General features: G+C 39.6%; 2 protein-coding genes across 4 annotated transcripts in view; both read right to left on the bottom strand.

Annotated features, from left to right (window-relative positions):
• Window positions 1-156, bottom strand: part of LOC139343298 (inactive rhomboid protein 2-like) — a 34301-nt gene extending 34145 nt beyond the window's left edge. Inside the window, exon 1 of one of the 2 annotated variants that reach the window (XM_070980845.1) lies at window positions 28-156. The gene's annotated coding sequence lies outside the window, so the exon portion shown is untranslated. The remainder of the gene's footprint in view (window positions 1-27) is intronic. The other variant, XM_070980853.1, reaches the window with a different exon arrangement.
• Window positions 157-1361: 1205 nt separating this feature from the next.
• acox1 (acyl-CoA oxidase 1, palmitoyl) lies at window positions 1362-22981 on the bottom strand. 2 transcript variants are annotated; one of them, XM_070972744.1, is made up of 14 exons: window positions 22735-22981; window positions 21370-21529; window positions 19879-20039; window positions 15960-16067; window positions 15616-15735; window positions 15409-15524; window positions 14834-15003; window positions 14544-14706; window positions 10932-11122; window positions 9932-10108; window positions 7411-7516; window positions 5447-5590; window positions 4840-5046; window positions 1362-3811 (listed from the first exon to the last, which is right to left on the bottom strand). In XM_070972744.1, exons 1-14 carry the CDS (start codon window positions 22841-22843, stop codon window positions 3761-3763), a joined length of 1983 nt encoding a protein of 660 aa, XP_070828845.1. In that variant the 5' UTR covers window positions 22844-22981; the 3' UTR covers window positions 1362-3760. The 2 variants fall into 2 exon arrangements, with proteins under 2 accessions (XP_070828845.1, XP_070828837.1); XM_070972736.1 differs by lacking the exon at window positions 19879-20039 and adding an exon at window positions 17784-17944.
• Between the last annotated feature and the right edge of the window lie 128 nt (window positions 22982-23109).

Genomic DNA, 23109 nt, shown 5'->3' with positions numbered 1-23109 from the left:
AAGTCTGAATAGTCTTATTTCACTCACCTCCGAGAAGAAATAACTGGGTAATTATTCATTAGCAGATGGTGTATGTCCGAAATGCTACAAAACTGCGTGGGCTTCTGTCCACCAGTGTGTCACTACTTCCCTCTTTCTGTCCTCTCATCCTTGACTACGGCTCCACGGAGGAGCAGGGGGCGGAGTTACGACCGATCGTATCCAGAGACAGAGGCAGGGCCGCGTGCCGAATCTACACTAATGAACACTCAGTACGCGGCGCTGCACACTTAACTTCACTGCATGCTATTGAAATCCGCATCAGTCAGGCATAATACTTTGCAACGGTCCTTGTATGGACAGCGGGGTTATCCAAAAATGACAATTAATCTACTTGGGTTTTTATTTATTTATTTATTTATTTATTGACGTTTCAATTTTCTGTCCGAATTTGTGAGCACACACAAAATCCAGTTTTTGAAATTGATATAATTCAGATTCATGGTTTTCAAATTACAGTGTTTCATTGTAGTTTCACAATTAGGTATCCAGTTTCTTACAAGATTCAAATCCTTTCTTTCTGCCTATAATGATACTTTTTTTTTATTTATTTCGCAAGTATTGCTGCAGCTTTTAGGGTTACTCCAGCAGCCAACACTTCCGCAAAAACGGATAGATTAAACAATTTTTTAAAAGACTGGTCAAAGATGCAGCAAAGGCTTATATATCCTGACCCTAGTATGGGTCAAGCACCTCCTAAATGGATCCTTTAGTTCTCATCTGAAGGGTGATAGCATCTTTAATTAGAACGTGCCTCCTTGCCCAAAGTCTATCAAACTCCAGACACCTAGTTGGTAACACACACTTTCTGTAAAAGTTGGTCTCAAGCCCAGTCCAAGACAACCCTTCATATAACATAATTTTCTTATACTCATACCTAGAGAGCTCCTCCAGGGCCACAATAAGTGTTTTATAACCTGAAAAGTACAAAAGATGACTAGTAGACTGATCTGTGATCATCCAATAATCAGTGCACATTAATGCTGGTTGTAATGCAACACTGGAATTTCTAAAATAATTGCCATGTATTTCTACATGTATTTCTGCTGTACTCTTCTGCAGTGGGATCCCAGAATCATCTTGGGTTGAAAGGTGCTAACCTTTATTCAGCAGTTTTACAATATACTTTGATGCAGCTAAACTTTTGACTTCTATAAGTGTATAAAATTCCTCCAGTGCATTTCTCATGGAAGTAGTAAAGTATTTTAATAATACTGGGCCTGAAGCACTGCTTTCCAAAGTGGGTTTCTTTCATGGTCTGGAAAATGATTACAAGCAAGTTAACTACAGGGTCAACACAGGCAAACACATACACCTTGATTATTTATTTCTTTATTTTCATTAACATCACTTACAGTTAAAAATATTTATCAAGCATTAAAATCATGTTTAAAACTATCACTACTCAAGAAAACCCATTGACAAATTACAACTAAAGTATACTAAATAAACTTCTTTGTCATTACAAACCAATAATCGTAACCTTGCAGTAGAAATCAACTGATTAAAAGTCAAATGCAGAAATGTTATCAGCCATGTGAGAAAACATTGTCGATTAGTTAGATTAAGAAATGACAACTTCAGCAGACATGATTATCCCACAAATCATTTCTACTGTTCACAGTGAGGCTTCAGAGTAAAGCTCTCCTTTTCATCATAGCATCATTACAGCCATAAATTCTCTTTATGTCGATAGTGCTGTTGCCACTTGCCATTAAGAAAAAAGGCTTATGAAATCAGTCAATTTGTCAAATTCTGAGCATGTACTAACAAAAGGAAGGATCAATCTTGGGGAAAAAACACATTTGTAAATAATGATTTGAAATGTGCTTGATTAAAAAAAAAATCCATCCAGAAGTCGGCTGTGGTCTTGACCCTTGTTTATATCATCCCCCCCGACAGCGGGGAGGGAGAACGCTAATCACATACACAGTGCATTCCTGTACGGCTTTTTACACACTTCCTTCACCATCACTGCAGAAAGTTTTCTGTCCCACAAACGCATTCGAAAGCACAGGGACAAAAAACAGTGCAATCGTTCAATCTAATGACTGAACACAAACCTTAGCAGAGAACTGCTTTACATGACATCCGGAGAGTGAGCTTATTTTCTCAGAAACTGAGGATCTCAGAACAAGTCACCCCAAAGTGTTTAATTTCATCTCCAGGAAATCTTGGAAAGCCACCAAATTGTCTCACTGTCTGATACAGTGTCTGTTGGTGGGCCTCTCTACTCTCTATTGAGCTCAGCTTCTATAAGCTGAGTTAAGTATACAAGATACATTCCACTCAAGTATGACGATGTTTTTCATGATACAGCAAGAGATGTGACAGGTGGTGGGACTGAGAATAAAGGCAGACTGTTGTACATGTGTGATTGGAAGACAACAACTGGACGATTTTAGGTATTTTTCTGTCTTTAAGAGCTTGTGTGATCATTGTGACTGACATGAAGGAGGAGGGGAGCAGCCACTGTTCTTAACAAAGGGGGAAACAACCAACATTTTCTGGCCCACAGAAGGACAGTAATTGCTGCTAAAAGGAAGTTTTCCTTGCCACTGTGCCAAGTGCTTGCTTGTGAGGAAACTGTTGGGTCTCTGTAGATTGAGTATGGTCTCTACCAGCTCTATATGGAAAATGTCCTGAGACAACTTCTATGAATTTAATAGAATTAAAAGCATACATTTTGGGTAAAGTCTCATTAAGGCTGTGAGGAGAAGTTTGATATATGTAAGACAGTGACTTTTAAGGCATGGTAATAGAATTCTTGCTGCTCTGAAGCACAGGTGAAAAGTTTCAAAAATGTATTTTACATGGAACTGTTTTTATATCTTCATTTGATGGTTCTGATGCACCTCTGCCCTCACTTGCTAGACTGCCCAGGTCTTATCCAAGGCAAACTACGTTATGACTGCTGTTTTAGTCAGCCATATTACACCATAATTCATGAGTATGGAATACTGAGGAAGAAAAGTTGAATTAACCTTTAACCTAATTCCTTCTTAATGCTGACAGCACTTGCTAAAGGTCATGATGAAATGAATGTCTCTTTAATAACAATTGCAACAAACAGGACAGTGTCTTTTCAAATAACGGTCCATGTAGTCAGGGGAAACAACCAAAACTGATTTTGCTGTTGGTCTGTTCCTAATATAAAACCCTCCAACATTATGTAACATTCATAACATTCTGTTCTTGTTAGAAAAGAAAAAAAATGAGATTTCCATCTTGACTGGTTCACACAGAGGAGTCAGCAGGCACACAGCAGAATGTGAAGCTGGGGAAGAAATACTAAAAAAAAACTTTACAATGGAATTTCTCTACAGAAAACATGGGAAACTGAAGCTGAATTTTTTTTTTTTCCCCCAGAAATCTTGAAGCTTTTTGGGGGCTCCAAACAATGAGATTTTTATATTCTTTTTTCATATTGTTCGCCCTCTGTTAACAACCCACTGAGATTTCCCAGTCACCCCACCACCACCCAGGATCACAAGCTTGTGGTCTACAATGCTCCAAAATGTTACAGGACCTTTACAGAGGCTGATTACGGTACTCCACTTGACCACATATAAAGAGAACAATGGCTGGATTCCCTCAGACTGGTAAATACCAGCTGATGGCAAGTGAAAACCATCATGGGCTTGATTGAGTGCTAATTAGGTTGTGCCTATATGCACAAAGTTGAAGGATCAAGGCGAAGAATTAAGGTGCAAGGGTCAGCTCACAGTTGGGACCGCAGGGGCTTCAGGTACTTGTAGAAGGACTCATGAACCTGAAAAAGAAAAAGGTATGGAGCATTTGTTAAGCTTAGCAAGACTGATGTGCTTACAATCACAAACACAGTCTCCTTGACTGCATCAGATTTGAAACTACATTTTCTAGTGTGTTGTGGGCACCCTCGGAAGCCAAATGACTGTGACTGGCCGTACACTGCAATAAGTGATGCAAGCTTAGACAGTCAAAGCTAATAAAGTCACTTCATCCTCCATTTCTGTAACCGTCGTAACTGACTTGGTGCAGTAAATCCAAGTCATAAAAAAAACAAAAAATAATGATAAAATAATGGGATTTAAGCCCTACAAAAATGAAAATGCTCTTCACTGTTAGCCAATTTTTGATGTCACCGTATGAATCCATTTAAATGTAACTGTTTTTACTCGATACCAAAATAGCCATGGTGTCATGAGCAACTTCTTTGAGACTCAGATTGAGAATGTCTGTCACTTGTCACGTAGTCATTTTCAGTTTTGATTGGTTGCCAAGTTTCAAAAGGGCGGATCTTATCTCACATGAGTCCGTCTGAAGGCACATGCCCAGAAAGGAGAGAAGAGATATGGACGCATGAATGTTGCATGTTGCAGATAATGGAAAGAGCAAAGTTTCATTGAGCCTGTGAGGGAGAATGAATGATCAGCCTCATGCCTGAGGTGTTTTGGTTTGGTTTCCGTCTGTGTCTACTTGAAAACTTAAATGAGAGCTTAAATGAATTGAAAGCAATACCAAGCTCAGCGCACGGTTGGCATCAGCAGAAGAGGACTAGCCTGAACACCCAATAAGCAAACACCGCTGTGGGTGAACTAGTGACGCGACTGCAGGAAGCATGCAGAGCTCATTGGGATTCAGGTAAGGACAACATCCTTTTCTTGTTTCTTGTTGACATTTAGCGCATGTTGTGGCCTGTCAGGAGCTTGCGTGACCGTAAGGCTAAGTGGTCACTGGACCTAACGACAAAACATTTCGTCAGCACTACCTGTGTTTTGACACTATTATTATTATTTCACCGCTGTGGCCCTGACTGACCTCTGTGGTGTTTAGAGGTGATTGGCGAGCCCACTCAAACATGTGCTCATAGACATTCCCATCATATCGTCCAAGGATCGAATTCAGCTTCTTGTCGTGGAAGTCAAAGGCATCGACCAGCGCCACAGCGTTGGGCCTCAGCAGAGAAAGCAGCTCCTTGATACGGACAGAAATCTGCAGCACCTGGGGCCCACTCAGCAATCCAGCCTGAAAGAAAACAGATGATGTGGATGATCTCACTCATCCGCCCAAACAGTGAGGAAACAGAGAAGTGGGTTGTGCCCGTTAAACAAAATGTTCTTACTTTAGAGCACGCACAAAGTTTTACATTTCATTTTTAGTTTAAAGATTAATTGACAGAGCTGAATCTAATTTGCTTTATTTAAACACAAAAAAGACACCACCATCCACTTAGGCATACACATCCAACACAAAGACCCCATTCTGTTGGCTTGGAGACAACGAGGCAATTGAGGCTGTTTTTTCATGCGGAAGCAGACAGTGAAACAGACTAGACCAGCAGAACAGGGAGTATGCAAGTAACAGGAGCAACTTTGCACAGTTTGTCTGTAACACGTGCATTAGGATTAACCACCGTGGTTCTGACCTGTAGGAAGTCTCCAGAGTTCTCGGCGATGCCATGCAGAGCATAGAGCAGAGCCAGGGTTGACATCACTGAGTGTATCGCTGTGTCACTGATCTCCCCCAGCTTGTCAGTGAACACCTTCACTACAACATAGTGACAGTGGGCCTGGAAGAAACAAGGAGGACATGTAATGAATGAGAGACACTCAAAAATAACAAATAAGAAGGGAAGGGACAGAAAAACATTAAATAAGGAGATGAAGAGAATGACATTTTGTGCCTGTTAGCTCAAGCATCAGCCTCTGGACTCCAGTCCAAATCTGAGAGACACAGGACAAGTACTGTAATGCAAAGCATTGAAAGAGGTTTCTATTTTTCTATTTAAGGATCTCCACCACACATGCATTAAAACATACCCCGTCATCAGAAAATGTTTAAAATGGCACCTGATCCTTCTTCATCATTACAAATTCATAACATATATGAATGAATATGCACATACTTTTCACTTCACAAGTTTTAACTGCTGGACAAAAACCTGGAATTAAGTCATTTTCAGGGCATTGCAGCAAAAATGTAGACCAAGGCCAAAACCACTGGTGCAATGACAGTGAGCGATAATCACATATTTTGAAGACAAAACAGTATACAATCAACAATTGGGAGTCAGTGTATTGAAACAGCAGTGAGTTTATTAAAAGTGTAACCTGAATGGTTGCCTTTTCCACAAAACGCTATCTGAAGGATTTTTAAAAATGCAGACAAATGCTGAAATGCTGAACTTAAAAGTTTCACCAAGGGTCATTAATGACGCCATCAGGCACATCATTCGACATGCATTCGATTGCCAAAAAGGAATATTCGATTGTGCAAAAAAGCAGCAGACAGAAAAAGGAGACATTATACTGAGAAGTATTGGCATTTTCTGGGTGAATAAATGTTAATGTTACTCATAAAAGAGAAACTAAAGGGGCAACGAGAAGGCGGAGCTTTCAGGTTACATCAGGAGTCAGTAGTAACACAGTGAAGGATGTCATGTTTAGGCGGCAGGTTAAAAAAAACATGCGCACAAAGTTCCTTTAGAAAGTCTGATCAGCCACCATCACTATATCAATGCTAACACACATTATTAGACTGTAAACCATGAATCAAACTAATAACTAACTGCAGTTAATGAATGTCAGACAAACTTATCACACTTAAACAGTTACTTACTGTTTCTCTGATGTGACAAAACATTAAAAAACATATGTACAGGATTTTAATTAAACAGGAGCTCCTCAAGATAAAAAGGTGTCATACATCAACAGTCTTCTTGTCAATGTGGCATCAATATTCAGAAACTGTGTTTCCTTACAAATTTTACAGATTTGTTTTGTCACCTCAACTTGCTGCCACTACTATTTTAGTGGGAGATGACTGTGGTAATGAGAGGCAAAGCGTTTCAAAAATTAAGATTTCTCACTAAAATTCAGGCCGGTTGGTGAATCTAATACACAGCAAATTGAACACAGACTCATAACACTGTTCATTCGCTGTTCAGTGTTTAGCTGCTTTGTGCCTCACATACTGTTAATTATTGTCTAGCGGGTTAGCTGTTAATTTTTACGGAGCAGGATGAATCTTGCGCTAATGTTGATGTCCAGGTGATGATGGAAATACATGGAAACTGGAGTTTGTTTATTTGCTGTTTTGCTTGTACTTTTAAATGAGGAAATCTACAACAGCATTTTAAGGGCACAACAGCCAATTCATAACAGGGCATTTTAGTTTAGTCATGTGTTTTACATTGGCTCCTGGTTTAAAGATAGGTATAACTCCATTTAAAATCCAAGTGTGATAGCGCATTCTTGATTACAATGGTTGTGGTTGAAAGAGGTGGAAACATGGACTGGTTCGCCAGCACCAAGGTTCCAAGAATCCTGAAAGGAACCAGAGCTAATTTGGTGGAAAAGGGGTATCTCACACACAGAGAACTGAACTTACATCTGAGGCTCTGACCAGGTCGATAGCACTGTGGTTCCAGGCGTCCTCCTGGCTCCTCCTGCGCTGCAACTCCTGCTGGATGCTCTTAGCTGCCAGTTCCACTAGCCTACAAACACATAACCAACCAATGATGTCAATCATATAAATTAATTGAAAATGTTCGGACACTTGATACCTCTCCAGTTTTAACAACATGTTGAGACATATTTATCTTTGACTATAGGCTGTCAAGTACAACAGAGGTTGTTATGGAGTTAGGTAGACTCATTAGTTTTTATCTTTATTTCAGGTTTAATCGGGGGTTTCAATTCAATTTAGTCTCAGTTAGTTTTCAGAATGGGTCCCAGTGTAATCTCAGCTTAGTTTTTGGTGGCTTCAGTCTGAGTTGTAGTTTTTGCTTTGTTTTATCTTACATAACAATCCGTGGGTGTCTGTCAGTGGCAAGAGCTAAGAAGTTCCGAGAAGGTATTACAACACAAACACTGTGAATGCAAATAACTCACTGTCATGTAAACATCCCAGTCTCAATAAACATGCAGTACCTTCTCATGCTTCTCATGGACAAATTCAACCAAGCTGACAAAGACTAATGCTAAAGACCTTTCCTGTATATTTTCATTTAATTTTTGTTAGTTTTGGAAGTACACAATATTGTTTTTGTTTTTTCCGCAGGTTTTATTTTCTTTTATTATCATCAGTTCACTGAAATGTTTGTTAACACCTAGTTTTAGTATTTAGTTCGGTTCTAACCATAGCAACCTTACTATGTTGAAGTGAACGTTGTCAGAAGAAGAGAATGACAGAAGAAATGACTGCGAACACACAACTCTACTTGGCCTTTAATCGCTCTCATGTCTGAACGGGCAGGTCACCCTCTGTCACCCTCCACAAGACTGGCTCACCCTAGGGCTGGGCGATAAAACGATAGCGATATGTCTCGCGATAGACATGACATCAATATCAATAAAAAATGCGTTCGATAAAACATTCGATAATTTTTTTTTTCTTCGTCGGAAGAAACCTGAAGTTGCTAAGCGAGGTTGGTTGCATGAACAAAGGCCTTCGCTCTCAGGTAACCAAGCACCGTAGGGAGTAATCGCTAACACGCCAATCACGTAACATTATCAAGTTTGGTTGTGCCATCTCGTTGTCTCGTGTTTGATGCTCCGCGAGGAGTGAGATGAGAAATAGTAAATGAGCGCTGCAGCGAGTAAAGAAATCGTTGATAAAACAGGGAAAGTCAGCTCATCAGTATGGCAGTTTTTTGGATTTTATAAGTCGGACCGTAGTCAGACCAATGTGGTCTGTAACTTATGCAAGACTGTTGTCCCCACCAAGACCGGTAACACCACAAACTTATTTAACCACCTTAGCCGTGCTCACTCTTTGGAGTGCAGCCGTATTCGCCAACGTCCGCCAACCGCAGCACCACCGCACAACAGCAGACCACCATGCAGAGGTATCTGCTTCAGTGCCTGATGACAAATCATCTAAAAGGCACGAAGACATAACGGAGGCAGCGGCATATCATACAGCTAAAGACATGCTTCACTGAGCACTGAGGAGAAGCCAGGTTATAAACATCTCTTACACGTACGTTTTTTTGTTTTCAAACACACTTGCAATAGAAATATAATTGAATAGTTCACGTATGTTTAGAGTAAGAAGAGTGACTAAAGTTGTTCATATGTCTAAGCTGGTTTTATAGTTCAGTGAGTGTTACTGTGCTGTCTATCATATTTATTTGTTTGTTTGTTTGTTTGTTTGTTTGTTTGTATGTATGTTACAGATGTCAAGTCCACCACAGTTTCTGCTATGTTTCCAAAACACTGCACATATCTGAAAACATTTTATTCACCAGAGGGTTAATCCGCTTGTGAACTTTCTGCACTAAACCTGCAGAAAAAAAGTTCCCAGGTTTCTCTCTATTTACATTTTTACACTTTTTTTCACATTTATTATTTGAGTGTTTTCCATGGTTGTGTTGACATTTCCTTTCCTTTCTGCCTTGATAGCTGTGGGGATTATAATCAGAGGAAGGCTCAATTTAAAATAAAAATGTTTAAATTGAATGTATTTTTCTCCTGGTCCTTATTTTAAATAGCTCATAAAAAATATCAATAATTATCGATATTGACCGATATAAAACACTTATATCGCAATAGAGTTTTCAGCCATATCGCCCAGCCCTAGCTCACCCATTGCTTATGCTCACCACACAGCTGACACTGGCTGCCAAATAGGTTTATATGTTCCTAAGGCTTCATAAATGGTCCCATTACACGCAGCTACGAAACCAAGAGTGGATGGGTCAAAGCAGCAATACCTTCACTAAGGATAATATACTGTACACCCCAACACCAAATTATAAAGATAACATTTAACCTAAATAATAATAAAAAAAAACATCTAATGAAAATGTGGAAAATGAAAAGTGTATGACAGGGTAAAATGCATTAAATAGCTAAGTCAGAGATGAAGACACAGACCATAATCCAAGCAACTGGGTCTCGTCTCTTACATGGCAGCTCGTAGTTTGTAGACCTGCACCAGGCTAGCCAGGTCATTTATGTTGACTACGGTTGGTCTGGCAGCGACAGGCTGGGGCTGGACCCGATGCTCTGCTTCATTCAGGTACGACACCATGCCACTCAGCTGTTGGCCTGCTTTCGCCTGCCGATAGCTCTTCACCAGGTATCTGCACAGACAAAGGTTGAGGAGACATACAGGTGAGGGTCAACAATTAAACAGTGCTGCAAAAGCTAGTTGGCTACTGAACTATTTGGGTCTACAATCATTGAACTCAGTTGTACCCAAATGCAGTATTTCTTGTGGTACTGTTTTCCAACTAATTTCTTCTTGTATGATTATAATCACACTTAAACACTCCACATATCCATGCCATTTCCCTGCCTGTTGTAACCTTTTAAATCTAAGACATAATTCACGTCTGGTTTCCTATATCAGCCAATTCCGTCAGTCCCATTCACAACACCTTTGGCCTTTATGTGTGTACTACATGTTAAGGTACAAGCTCACTGAGTAACTGAACATGTCAGGAACTGTTCACACCCTCGCTAAGTAATATACTTTCAAAATACAAAATAACAGGTTTTCAAACTGAATAGCTCACCTTTACAGTGACAGTGATACAAAAGTCTAACATTTGTCATTTAGGGATATAAGACTCGTGTTTGTTTGTTTGTGGTGTGGGTGTGTCTCCTACATATGTGGTATAGAGCGGCTGCTGAGTGGGTGCATGTCAGCATGTGTCTGTATTTGTCTCTGTGTCGCTCTGGTTCTATTAAAGTGTGTGAAAAAAATAACGGGTGAAAAAGCTCAATCTACAGTGTGAGTACTATGTTACTGTAAGTTTAAGTCTTGTAACTTAAAGCAAAAGCAAAGACATGGTGACAACAATGACAAAGGCATTTCTAGGGTGTGATTGTTTCAGAACTTGGCTGTGAACTTGGTCATTGTAAGGTGTCACATTTGTGGTTCTGCACTGTGTGACCAGTTACCTTGCAGTCTGCAGCATCATGACTGTGTTCTCTCCTTCATAAGTGCATGACGGTGTGAACTCGACGTAAATGCCTGGCAAGGCACTACTGCAAGAGTAGCCGTGGCCACCACATGCCATGCGGCACACCTCGATCCCTGTGTTGGCTGCCCACGAGGTGAAGGCTTTCAGACCAGCAGACAGGGCATGGAGCTGTAGATGAAGGGCAAAGAGGGTGAAAATAGCTTCATGCATGCCTAAAGTCTGGGTTAATGTTCTATAAATATACATATACATACACATACATACATACACATACACACACATATATATGTATAGCTACCTATATTTCAGTCAGCATTTAGAGCACAAGTAGAAAAATAACTTTACATCAACGTAACTTAACTCTGGCAACAAAATGTTTCTAGGAACTGAAGGCAGTGAAGAGAGTGTAATGACATACCCTGCCAACAAGCCTCACAGAAGGATTAACACCTGTATAACCAGTATATAGTAGAATAACTGTACACTCTAAAAAGTTACTCCGAGAACCTGTTAACACCACTTGACTTAATACATGGATGCAAGTTAAAAATTGTAATTAGTTGATTTAGATAAACCTTCTAAGTTGCAAACTTCATTTTTATAAGTTGTGATCAAATAATAATGTTGTTAGTTACATCAACTTAATTTTGCTTGCAATTTAAACTCAAAATTCATTGCTGATGGGTTTAAAACAAAATTCAAGTTGTCATAACTTAACAAACTTGGCTTGATAACTTAATTTTTCTCAACATTGACTTCATAATTTTAAGTTCCCTCTCCTCCCCACACAATGTGCCTGGACAAGTTCTGAGTAAGACAGTGTGTTAGCAGGCTGAAAAAACCTTGATAAAAGCAACATTTCATGGTGAATAAAATTTATTTCTACTGAAGTTAAGGGATTTACAATTGTTTCAGTGACTTTCATTGAGATAATATGTGCTCAGCAAGAGAGAAGTGTTGGGGAAAGGATTATACAAATTTTGCTTGTTTGACCGTGTGACCACCAGCTACATATGCCACTGTTGCACCACATCTATAATTTTTTTTAAAAATGTATTGTTCATTCACATGCATAGCTGTGTACTTCAAATCGTGTGGGACAAATTGTGGTTTGATATTTCTGTGAGAGGAATCAAAGAGGTAGAAACAAATGATTTCTTCCATTTTGTCTGAATAAAATCTGCAGAAAGATTTTAGTCATGTAATTGAAATGACAATCTTTGACTTTGCACAATCTAATCAGATTTGCGTTTGTTAAATTTGTCATTGTTTCAAAAGATGGGTTGTGAATGCAAACTGTATAAATTTGAAACCTCCAGATCCAAACTTTGTGGGACTGGCTGCCCAGGAATTGTGAAGAACTCTCTCACATGAGCAGACTCCTGCGAAAAATGTTGAAAAACCAAAAAAGGCTGAAGTAAAATAACTGCCTCCTCACTCACAAGGTGAAACCAGTGAAAGTTTGGAGAAAGAGAGAGTGGAGGTCTTGTGCGAAGTGATGAAAAAGGATGGTCAAATTATGCTCATTTGAATACTTCATTCTGACATCCCCATCACCCTTTTTTCATTTAGCACAATACAACTGAAGTGTGGAGAGAAGTGGCCATCTGGTGCCTTGTATACCTTGGAGAGAAAGAAGAGGCCCTGTTCAAGGAGTTTGGGGTGAGTAATGTAGTATTAGGAAAGAGAATTAAATTACTGAGCATAGTGTAAATGCAAAGGCAGAAGACTGCTCCTGCACTACTCACTGCCAGTCGCATTTTCTAAAGGGAAGTTCTGGCATAATTTTAACCCAGGGTCCCCTCAAGAGACGATGTTTGATGACCGCAAACTCCTCTAGCTTTAGTAACTTCAGCACAGACAGACATGTCTTTGGATCCATACACCAACCACAATCAAAAAAGCCACTGATAGTCACAAATAATGCTCACAACAGCACTATACTTCATCAACAGTACAAATAGGGTCCCAGCACATAACACCAGGCATCAAACACTTGATAGATTTGCCTGTTTGCATTTTAAAAGGAAGGAAACATAACGTGTTGGTTTTTAAACTGGTAGGCGCTCAACCTGAAGATTACATTGTCCAGTGCTCCAAGTTCTGAGTTCCCATTGCCATACCACTACTCAGAAGCGGCTGGAGAAGAGATGGTGAGTTCTGTTTTTGTCTTCGCCTTGTATTATGTACTGGGACCCTATTTGTACTGTTGATATCAGTGGCTTTTTGATCATGATCGCAGTCGTCTCTTGAGGGGTGTTCTACTCGGACTCATGGTCTGTTAGACCCTGGGTTAAAATTACGCAGGAATTTCCCTTTAAGTATAATGTACTTTATATCGCATCAGCATGGTAAGTGTTGATAGCAGCATAAAGAAAAAGGGCTCTCTGAAGAATTTAACAAAGGACTGTGGCTTAACTGTTTCAGTTATTTTATGAAACCTGAAAAGAGACAATGGAAGAAAATAATTCACTTTTTTTTTTCTTTTTTTTTTGCTTTACAAGAACAATGAAGAGTTTGAAACCAGCTTTGAAAGTCACGTGAAGAAAAGTGCCATCGGTGGTGACTGGTCTACCCTTGGATCAGATCACTGGATGGCAACCATTGTCGTGGAGTGAACAAAAGTCCTGGCTGACAAGGCTATCCCAAGGTGTTGTGTTTTGGTGATGGGCATAATATATGCACTGAACCTCAGCTACTGCAAGAAACCTAAATACACTTGAAGTTTATCAAAAGTTGTTTCTGATCCTGGATGGACTGAAAGTCAGTGCTAAAGGCATGGGTCAGAAGAACAATATTTTCACTGTCACATTTTCCTTAGATTACACTGTTTTGTATTTGGAAGTCAATTGAAGGGGGAACAAAAAAATGGAGAATGTTTCTCAGTCAAGTTAGTCATGTAATGCTTTATGTTCAATCTTTTCATGACAGTGGACAAAACAAAGGTGTTGTTTAAGGAAATATGTGCATATTTTAGCCCAAAGAGACTGTATTTTTGTGTTTTCAAAGTGAATGATGTGGGCATATATGCAGCTTTTAGTCTCTTGCAAAGTTCCATGACATGCTACATTGCTTTTGCTGTCTATGGAGACAGCAATTTTGAGGTGGTCACACTTCTTTCGTTTAGATGTGTTCAAAATCTGTTTGTATTGCGGTTTTCAATACATATTTACATATTTTATCCTCTTGTCACTGATTTCAAGTGCCTGCCTAACTTTTCTTATTTGCTTTCCCTTTTTCTAAGACTTCATATGTTCAAATACTCAAGTGCACTTCAAAATAAAAAAAAGAAGATAATTGCACAAAAGCAGTGGTTGAACTGTCTTTCTTGAAAGCTAATACATGCACCAAAGCAAAACAAAAAAAAGGGGGGGGAGAAAAGAAAATCTAATTAGAGCTTTTTTTTTTTTTTTAAATTAAAAAATTTGTGTGGATTATTATTGTAATTAAATAGACAACATATAAAAGTACTTTAAAATAATATGGTCAAGTCAGTTGAAGCAACATATTTTTTTTTCTTTGTTGATTATAAACATTTCTTTTTAGAGTGTAGTATTTCATTTCAAGAATAATCCTGTATGCTGAGTACCTCAGGCAGTTGACTGAAGTCCCCGTTGTTGATGTCTTGATTGATGCACTTGTAGGTATGATTCATATACTGGGCAATAAAATTGAAGGCATAGGTCGTAGCCAACAGGGGGAACAGTTTGTGCTGCTGCGTCTGGTAGTCAAGGATCTGAGGCTCTGGCTCTCTGTGGTACAAAAACACCAAATTTTGAATTTTGGTATCAAGTAAAATCTTATTTGCACCCTGTCTCTTCATTGTCCCTGTATGACCTTAAGTATATTTGCTTAATGCATTCATTTGTATCGACTGACCCCAGCCGGATTTCAGACTGGTGACGAACAGCACTGTAGCGAATGGCAATGGTGCAGGATTTGGCAAGGGCCTCAGCTGAATGGCCTACTATTATGGAGCGGATGAACACCATGGTGCCATAGGTCAGCTTGTCACTTGGTGGCTTCACATAGGTTCCATCTGGCTCCACCTAGTGGAGAGAAAGAGTCATTCTAATTTCTTGATTTGCTTTTGCTTCAGAGCTTCAAGTCACACTAAAAGCAACAGACACACTCAGTTTATTAGGTACACTAAGCCAAAAGTAATGCTGTCCACAGTCCTGGAATAAATAAAACACAGCAGTGCAGGTGTTCTCTTAATATCTGTTAAAGTATCTGCAAAGTACAGCATGTGCCACATGCTTTAGTGGCTAACAGACAGGCAGTTGTTTTAAGCACCGAAAGCCCTTTGGTGTATGCATAGGTGCAATTACACTGACAGCAATCCTCTTACAAAAGAAGACCAAAACTCAAACAAGAACTATCTAATCAACTTCAAACATTATTGAAACCAATTTGACCTCATGGAAACTATAAAATCAATTATGTCCCATCACCTTGGCGTATTTCATCAACATGTTCTCCCGTGGGATTCGTACGTTATCTAGTTTCAGGTAACCGTTGTCAACCTCACTAAATCCAAACTTGGGGCCAATATCTCCAACCACAATACCTAAGAGAACAGAGAGAGTAAGCAGAAAGTAAATGAGGACTGACTTTACAACAAAAACCACATCCAGGGAGACATCACAGACAATGGTTACCTGGCAAGGGCAAATGTGTGATCAAATCACGGATGGGTGTAATGAAAGCATGCAGTCCATGGCAGTTTCCCTGTGTATAAAGCTGGGCTAGAACCATGGCATGGTTTGAGGTCTTCCCAACTAGAGAGAGAGAGAGAGAGAGAGAGAGAGAGAGAGAGAGAGAGAGAGAGAGAGAGAGAGAGAGAGAGAGAGAGAGAGAGAGAGCGACAGTTAGTACTAGTTTGTTTTGAGGAACACATTACGTTAAATAAACTTACATTTACATTCACTGCAATTCTAACACTAGGGCCAATTCTTGGTGGTATCCTAACAATGCAGAGACATGACGGTATGAATGTGCTTACGTCCTCCAGGCCACCACTTGATGGAGCTGATGGTGGGAGTGTTCAAGACAAACTCCTGTGTGGCTGGGTCATATGTGGCTGTGGTTTCCAGCCCTCTGAGGTGAGTGCCTAGAAATAGACAGCAAATCAAAGTCCACCAATCACACAGACACAGAACACACACAGAGTATGCAGATGAAAAGCAAAATTTAATGATTATGACAGCAGCAAGACATTAAAACATTCATCTGCCCCTTAATAACCAAATACTAAGTATTGATGTTACAGTGACACGAGCAGATGAGTGATTAATTTATCATATAGTCTATAAGAATACTAAAACATCAATTATAAAGCAAAAAAAGATGGCTCACAACATCAAATGGTATAATGGATTAGAGTGACAGAAAACATGTTTAGCCCTTGAAAGGTAGGTATCTGATGATCGATGTCAAATAATCTATGAGGCCAACATAAAGGAGCAAAACAGTGCACTTTGTAGGTGTTTGACAGATCTAAAACATATGTAACAGTCATATTTTATGATTACTCAGTTCATGGTGTGGCTACGGCATGCAATTTGCATGATGGGCTCAAAATTTACATCTAACACAAACAAAAAAGGTTCACCAGGATGAGTGTCTATGGTTGGTTTCCGGATCCGTTTTCAGTCTGAATGGTCAATTCAAACTGTAATGTGTGTTGCTATACTGGTCTGCATGCTACAACAAACATATGATGTCAAAAACAAATAAAAAGTGTCAGTAAGAGAGTGAGAGAGGCAGCTTGTCTTCGATGGAGCCTGGCGGTCACAGAGATGGGAACAGAGTGACAGGCTCTATTCCACAGGTTTGGCCATGAAACTAACAGGAAAATCTAATTTTGGACTTTGTGTCTTATTTTCATAGCTTTGGCCATCATTTCTTTTGGTTATGATAAGATTGCACTTGTCCAGTGTGTCAACTAACAGAAGCAGTCTAGTAGTAAATAAGGTAAGCCTAGTAAACGTTATTACAATGGATATTTGCACCAGTTTTGTTTTGCATTAACCCTCCATTTATCTTAAAATTTACTTAGATCTTTTATGGTTGAGTTCAATTTGACCAAAACTTGCCTTCATATTTCCCCTCCTCCACAACATTAAAGCTCTTGATGGAATTATGTCAAATTGCCCCAAAGAACACGATGCGTACAAGATGTGTACAGGCCACTGAAAACACACCATCATGTAACTTTTATGTTTGCTCCATTAAATTATGAAAAAATAAATATGGAGCAAAAACATTATGTCATCCACAGATAATAAACTTGGATTGTAAAAAAAGGTTGGGAAACTGTGAATGAATGCTATAATTCTCAAACAAACTGTGATTACAGCCAAAAGTTTTAAGAAGTCTTCCCCAGCCCACGTAATAATATACTTCATACAATCATGTGTTCACAAAGTGGTGAACCTTGCTCCATCCTTGCTTGTGAACGACTGAGCCTTTCCAGGATGCCCTTTTCATACCCAATCATGATACTATCACCTGTTACCAATCAACCTGTTTTCGGAGCATTCCACAACTTTCCCGGTCTTTAGTTGCTCCTGTCCCGACTTTAAATATATTGTCTTTGTACTGCTTTCAATTGAGTATATGTCAAGAAGGATTAGCAAATTATCACCTGCACAGTGTCCCTACTTTTGGAATCAAGGTTGTAGAAGGGTTAAAGTAGGACCTATGCAAACATCTTCATTACTACACAATATTGGGATCTACTGACAATGTTAAAGCAGCCAAATAATCCCTGTCTACTGAGAAACCTAAGCAGGCCTGGTGCTTTGGGCTGCCCTGTTAATTTTACCGTGACCCATCTCAGTCTGCGCGTAGGTGCCGATGATCTGTAGGTTCCAGGCGGGCATGAAGAAACGGTCCATTTGCTCTGGGGTGGCTTGGCTGAGAAGTGTGGGCAGGAACATCCCCAGATGGAGATCCAAGGGTTGTGGCCTGCCAGGGTGCACACAGCTATGCCACACAGCACAGGGGCAAACGGAAAAGAAAAGTAGGTGGTAATGCAGATAAGGCAAGGAGGCAAGGAGGCAAGGAGGAAAGTTTAAACCCAAGTAAATGCAGACAGACAAGGAAAGAATGATGAGTACAGTATTTTTTAAGGAGGGATTGTGGGTAAGAATTGACATGGTTCATATCGAGAAGTGAGGGAAGAAATATAGACAGAGGTTGTGCACATAAGCAGTCAGGATGGAAGTGACAAAGACAAACAGCTTGTGAGTGTATCATGCATATTGGAACAGTTGATTTCACCATATAGTCATAATTACCATTGAAACTCTACCCTTACTATTTCTTTTAAATATATCTTTTGAAGCTATTTTCATTAAAATTCTCTGCTAAATGTCAATTTGAATCCCTCAGTTATGTATAGTACTTCAGTCTAAGTCAGCTGTCAGTTTAGGCTTTGCTGTTCATTGTCTCTGATCATTTTTTATGTTTTTAAGCAGCTATGTTGATAACTGGTCAATTGTTGAGTCATTTTCCAGCAAAAACTGCCAGATATTTGACGGTTAAAGTTGTCAAATGTGAGACTTAAAGCTTCTCTTGGTCTTAAAGTTACCTGAAGATCTGGAGAGTTTGATAGACAAAGTACGTCATTTAATGAAGTTACCCTTTGTTTTTCTATGTCTGATAATCCATAAAAGAAATTCAATCATCTTGTGCTCTAGGATATTATGACAGGCATATTCTCGGTTTTCTGGTGATTAATCTATTAATCAAAACAAAAATAAGCAGATCAATCGCAGATGAAAATAATTGCTAGTTGCAGCCCTAGAAAATGGTCATGGGCATAAATGATTCCCTAGGCCTTTGGCCCGGTGTTGGCGGCAACCTGCCAAAACACAGGTGAAAACAAAGCGCTCATTAAAGGGCCATCAGCTCTAAACTTTCAGTGTAGCTTTGCACAGATGAAATACAAATTCATAATAACATCCACTTGGCTCTGTTACAGCAAGATGACAAACAATAGCTGGCTCGGCCTACATTCTCTTCTAGCACAGATTTGTCAGCCTCTGCTATTACAAAGAGACATTCAGAAGCCAGTACTTCAGCCTCATTGTGGCTCCCAGACCACGTATTTCTACTGCACAGATAAAGTGGCTTCATGGCTATTCCTTTTGATGTAAGACTGCACTACAAGGACAAAGCAAATGTTCTGACCAGTTTCCAGTCAACTCTACTTACGCATTCACAAACCAGCACAACTTCTTCACCACCTCTGTCACTCATGATGTCAACAGCCAAATAAAAAACAGACAAGGTAATCAAGACTAGATCACTAATTGAAATTAATCGGAAACAGAGGTTATCATTTGCAAGTAGATGGAACACAATCAAGACACATCAATTAAAATACACACAAGCTTCATCATCAGTGCATTACCATTCCATAAAGGGGGAATGAGAGCGTTGTGAGTAGGAAAGCAGGAGCACTACCCAATGTTAATGGGAATATGTTTAGGAGCTGATGAGACTAACTCATTTTGAGTTAATCCTGAAGGTGTATGGGACAAACCACTAGAGGAGTGATATTGGTGTTAATAATGCAGCTACATCTACATGTACTTAGCGACTCACCAATTTCCATCTCGTTAGAACAAAATGTCCTCTATGAGCACAGTTGTCAGGACACACATGCAACTACTTTTGAATTTTCTACCTGATTGGAATCTGTCAAACACGTACAAGAATTCACCAGAACTGCTCCAGGCAGCAGTTTTCCGAACCTGCTGAAACAGACCTCTTTCCTTGCCCTCAAAATCATGTTGGCTTAACATTCAAGAACACAAGTGCTATTTTGTGCGAGTTAAGCACAGCACAATGAGATTGTTTCTGTGGGCCTTAGACAACAAGTAAATAAGTTAAAGCCTAAGTCCAAGACTGACCATGACCCATCTCAGTTTGGGCATACGTGCCCACAATCTCGTAGGACTTTGCGAGGGGTAACCATTTCCTGGACTGCTGAGGGTCACAGAGGTTGTACAGGGTCGGGATGAACATGGCATAGTGTAGCCCCATGGCCTCTTGATGGTTGCCCCTAAACATACTGGGTAAAGGGAAAGTATAGGATACACAACAGACTTGCTGTTACTCAAACTGTGATGAATTTGCTGACTCACCTTGTTATGGATTTTTTATGGCTGAGGCTTAAGTTTATCTCATGCATACACCAGTTTTATTGTTTGGACATGGTACTCTGTTCAAAGTTAAGTTAGTCAAATTCAGTGGGTGAACAAGCAACTTAAAAAGACTTCCATATGAAATGAGCTCGTGATTGAGATAGTTCATCATTACTGAATGGCATTCTACATCTTATCCATATTGCCTTTTTGGGCATCTCTCTGAAATCTGATCAAACTACAGTCAGGTCTGACATGAATCACTGATCCTACAATCATTCACTAAGAGGGCAAGCAAATAGAGTGCAAGAACAAAGTACACTGAAAGTTTAACCAAAGTCTAAAAAACAGCTGCTGTTGTGCGAGTCGTAAAGTGTGAATTTAGGCAGTCCCTGTACATATCTAACCAGTGAAAGCAAAGTAATGATGCACTTTATCACAAAGCTTCACTTAATTTGACATCTGTTTGATATTGTCAACAAATGGCAGCATTTCTAGAGTGGAAGGTCGACTACATTGTACTACTTTACACAACTGGTGAAAGCGAGGAGCTTGCGCACCCTCTGACACACTTTTAATCTTAAAATGAACTTTGCTCTCATTGGCATTGTCTGCATCAAGGCCACGCACAGCACACCAATCTTTAGTCAAGCTACAATTTACATTACATACTTTGTCCAAAGACAAATTTAAGTGATTCTTTGAATTTTGCACCATCACTTGAAATGTATAAACCAGCTCTTTTTCAATCGTTTGATACAATTACAGGAGAGTTGTGGAACTTGTGCCATAAACATGATAAAATTGCTCACAATATGGGGCCCAATTGTGAAACAAGACTTATCGAAATGAAAAATATAATGGCAAGAAAAAAGCATTACACATTTGCTTTAACAGTTGGCTGTGCCCAAGTTGATGATTACTGTCATTAAGTACAGTCAGGGGGTGATGGAATGACAGGGTTAGGGTTAGCTTGTGTTAACATTTTGGATAACAAATGTTCTCCAAACATACTGTAACTGTGGAAAACAGCACGTCATTGTTCATTATTTCGATGTATTAAATTTGAACAACAGGTGAGCATAAAAAAATGTAAAATGTAAAACATTACACATTGCACATTGAGTCACCATGTTTTTTTTTTTACCTCTCCTAACGGTGCACTTGACTGTGTGTGTACTGCTCTCCCTCAGCCTTGTATCACACACCTATCTGGATTTACAGTATGTATCACAAGTCGACTACTTTGCCACATACTTCTTATAACAGTAGATCTCCTCAGGGTCTGAGATGCCATGCTCTCTGATCTTCAGGATCATTTGGGCACTTTTTTTTACAGCCTGGTCATAGCGCTCACTGCGGGACAGGAAGTTTGGGTCTTCGTCCTGAAAGTCCGGGTCACTGAGAACCAGTGACTCTACAGTGGATAGTGGAAATTGAAAAAAAGAAATGAAGAACTGATTCTTTGGAAATATAGTTTCTTGGTCAAGTGCAAAACAGTTCTTCACAGTGGGTCTCCAGCTCGCTTTTTTGTGTGACTTTGGTGCTTGAATTCCAGACTTCTGCGAGCATGATGGAAGCGAGGTCCCCAAGCACAAAATTACTGGCATAAATATAGTACATCCATGTTTTATCAAGGCAGCACTACTTGAATAGCTGTGTCATAATGGAGGAGGTGGATCCTGCAAAGTCCACATTTCAAGACCCAATACATTTGCCAGAATTTGGAGGACACAACCAGTGTATCCTTTGCTGCCCTCGGCATCCCGTAATACATGGTACATCAGTCTTTTGTTTGGTGGAGTGTTCAATTGCACTTCATAAAACTTGGGGGAATAATAATATGGTATTTATGTATTTGCATTCAGATTTTCATCAGGCATTGGTAAAAAATATCACTAAGAAGAGATAATAACATAAAATGTACAGTATCATGAACCTAACCCAACTTCAGTGATCAATCAGCATATCAGTTTTAGTCTTAGGCTAGGCTCATTTGGGAAGGAAATTCAAGCTCTGCAGATACCGCTGGATCACTGGGACATGGAAAACGAGCTCATTAAAAAGACATTGCCAGATGACTTTACACTGGCAAATTTCAGAACCTAGTGCATACATATTCAAAAATCTTTCTCTCTACGTAAATATATAATTCTGAATAAAAATAAAGATGGTCTTCAATTTTCCGTTAAAAGTCGTGGTGTCAGTTGCTTGTAAATTGTGTCCAGACAAACATACAGTATTTTGTTCTCTGAAGCCCAACGCTAATGACGTTTGCTAAAAGACACGGAAGCCGAATTCACCTTTGGAACATATTAAGGTTCATTCTAATGAACCTTGGTCTAGAAACGCCTTTCCAAACGGACCTTTGGTGAGACAGGCTTCTAAACATGGCTAAAAAAAATTCAGGATAATCTGGTGAGGACATTGGTTACTTTGCGGCAGCAGAAAAGACAGCCTGCAGCCACTCTAAAGCAAACAGCCGATGAAAGCGTTGCTGGGTTTGCTCTTTTTCTCCTCTGGCTGCACTATATTCTTAGCAAACATCACTACTGTCATCGGGGTTTGAGTCTCGGCAGCACAGTAACTCCTATCAGACAAATAGAGACACTCCAAACTCACCAATTTCTCGCCTTCTTTTGGTCTTCTCAGGGCCCCCGTCCAAAATGTTGGTCAGTCTCTCGACGTCAAAAGTGGCAGTTTGTCGTTCTTTCATAATATCGGGATTCATGGCTCTATATTCGTCTTTAAACAATCTATATAGTGAAAAATTATGATGACAATTGTATTATATAACGTTAACCTTTCTCAACCTCAACCTTTTAGTGCCTCCTCGTCCTGATACGCAATTTTTATTTCTAACAGTATTCGCGAAGACCCGCCCCTACGCTGCCTATGATTGGCTATGACTCTAATTTTTTTTCTAATCCTAAGCATCTAACCAATCATATAATCGTACCTTAAACCGAACAACGAATACTAGCCAATCAGAGACAC

This window comes from Chaetodon trifascialis, chromosome 2 (assembly GCF_039877785.1).
Source record: "Chaetodon trifascialis isolate fChaTrf1 chromosome 2, fChaTrf1.hap1, whole genome shotgun sequence".
Taxonomy (NCBI): Eukaryota; Metazoa; Chordata; class Actinopteri; order Chaetodontiformes; family Chaetodontidae; genus Chaetodon; species Chaetodon trifascialis.
The sequence above is the reverse complement of the archived record's forward strand: the minus strand, read 5'-3'. Positions and strand labels throughout refer to the sequence as shown.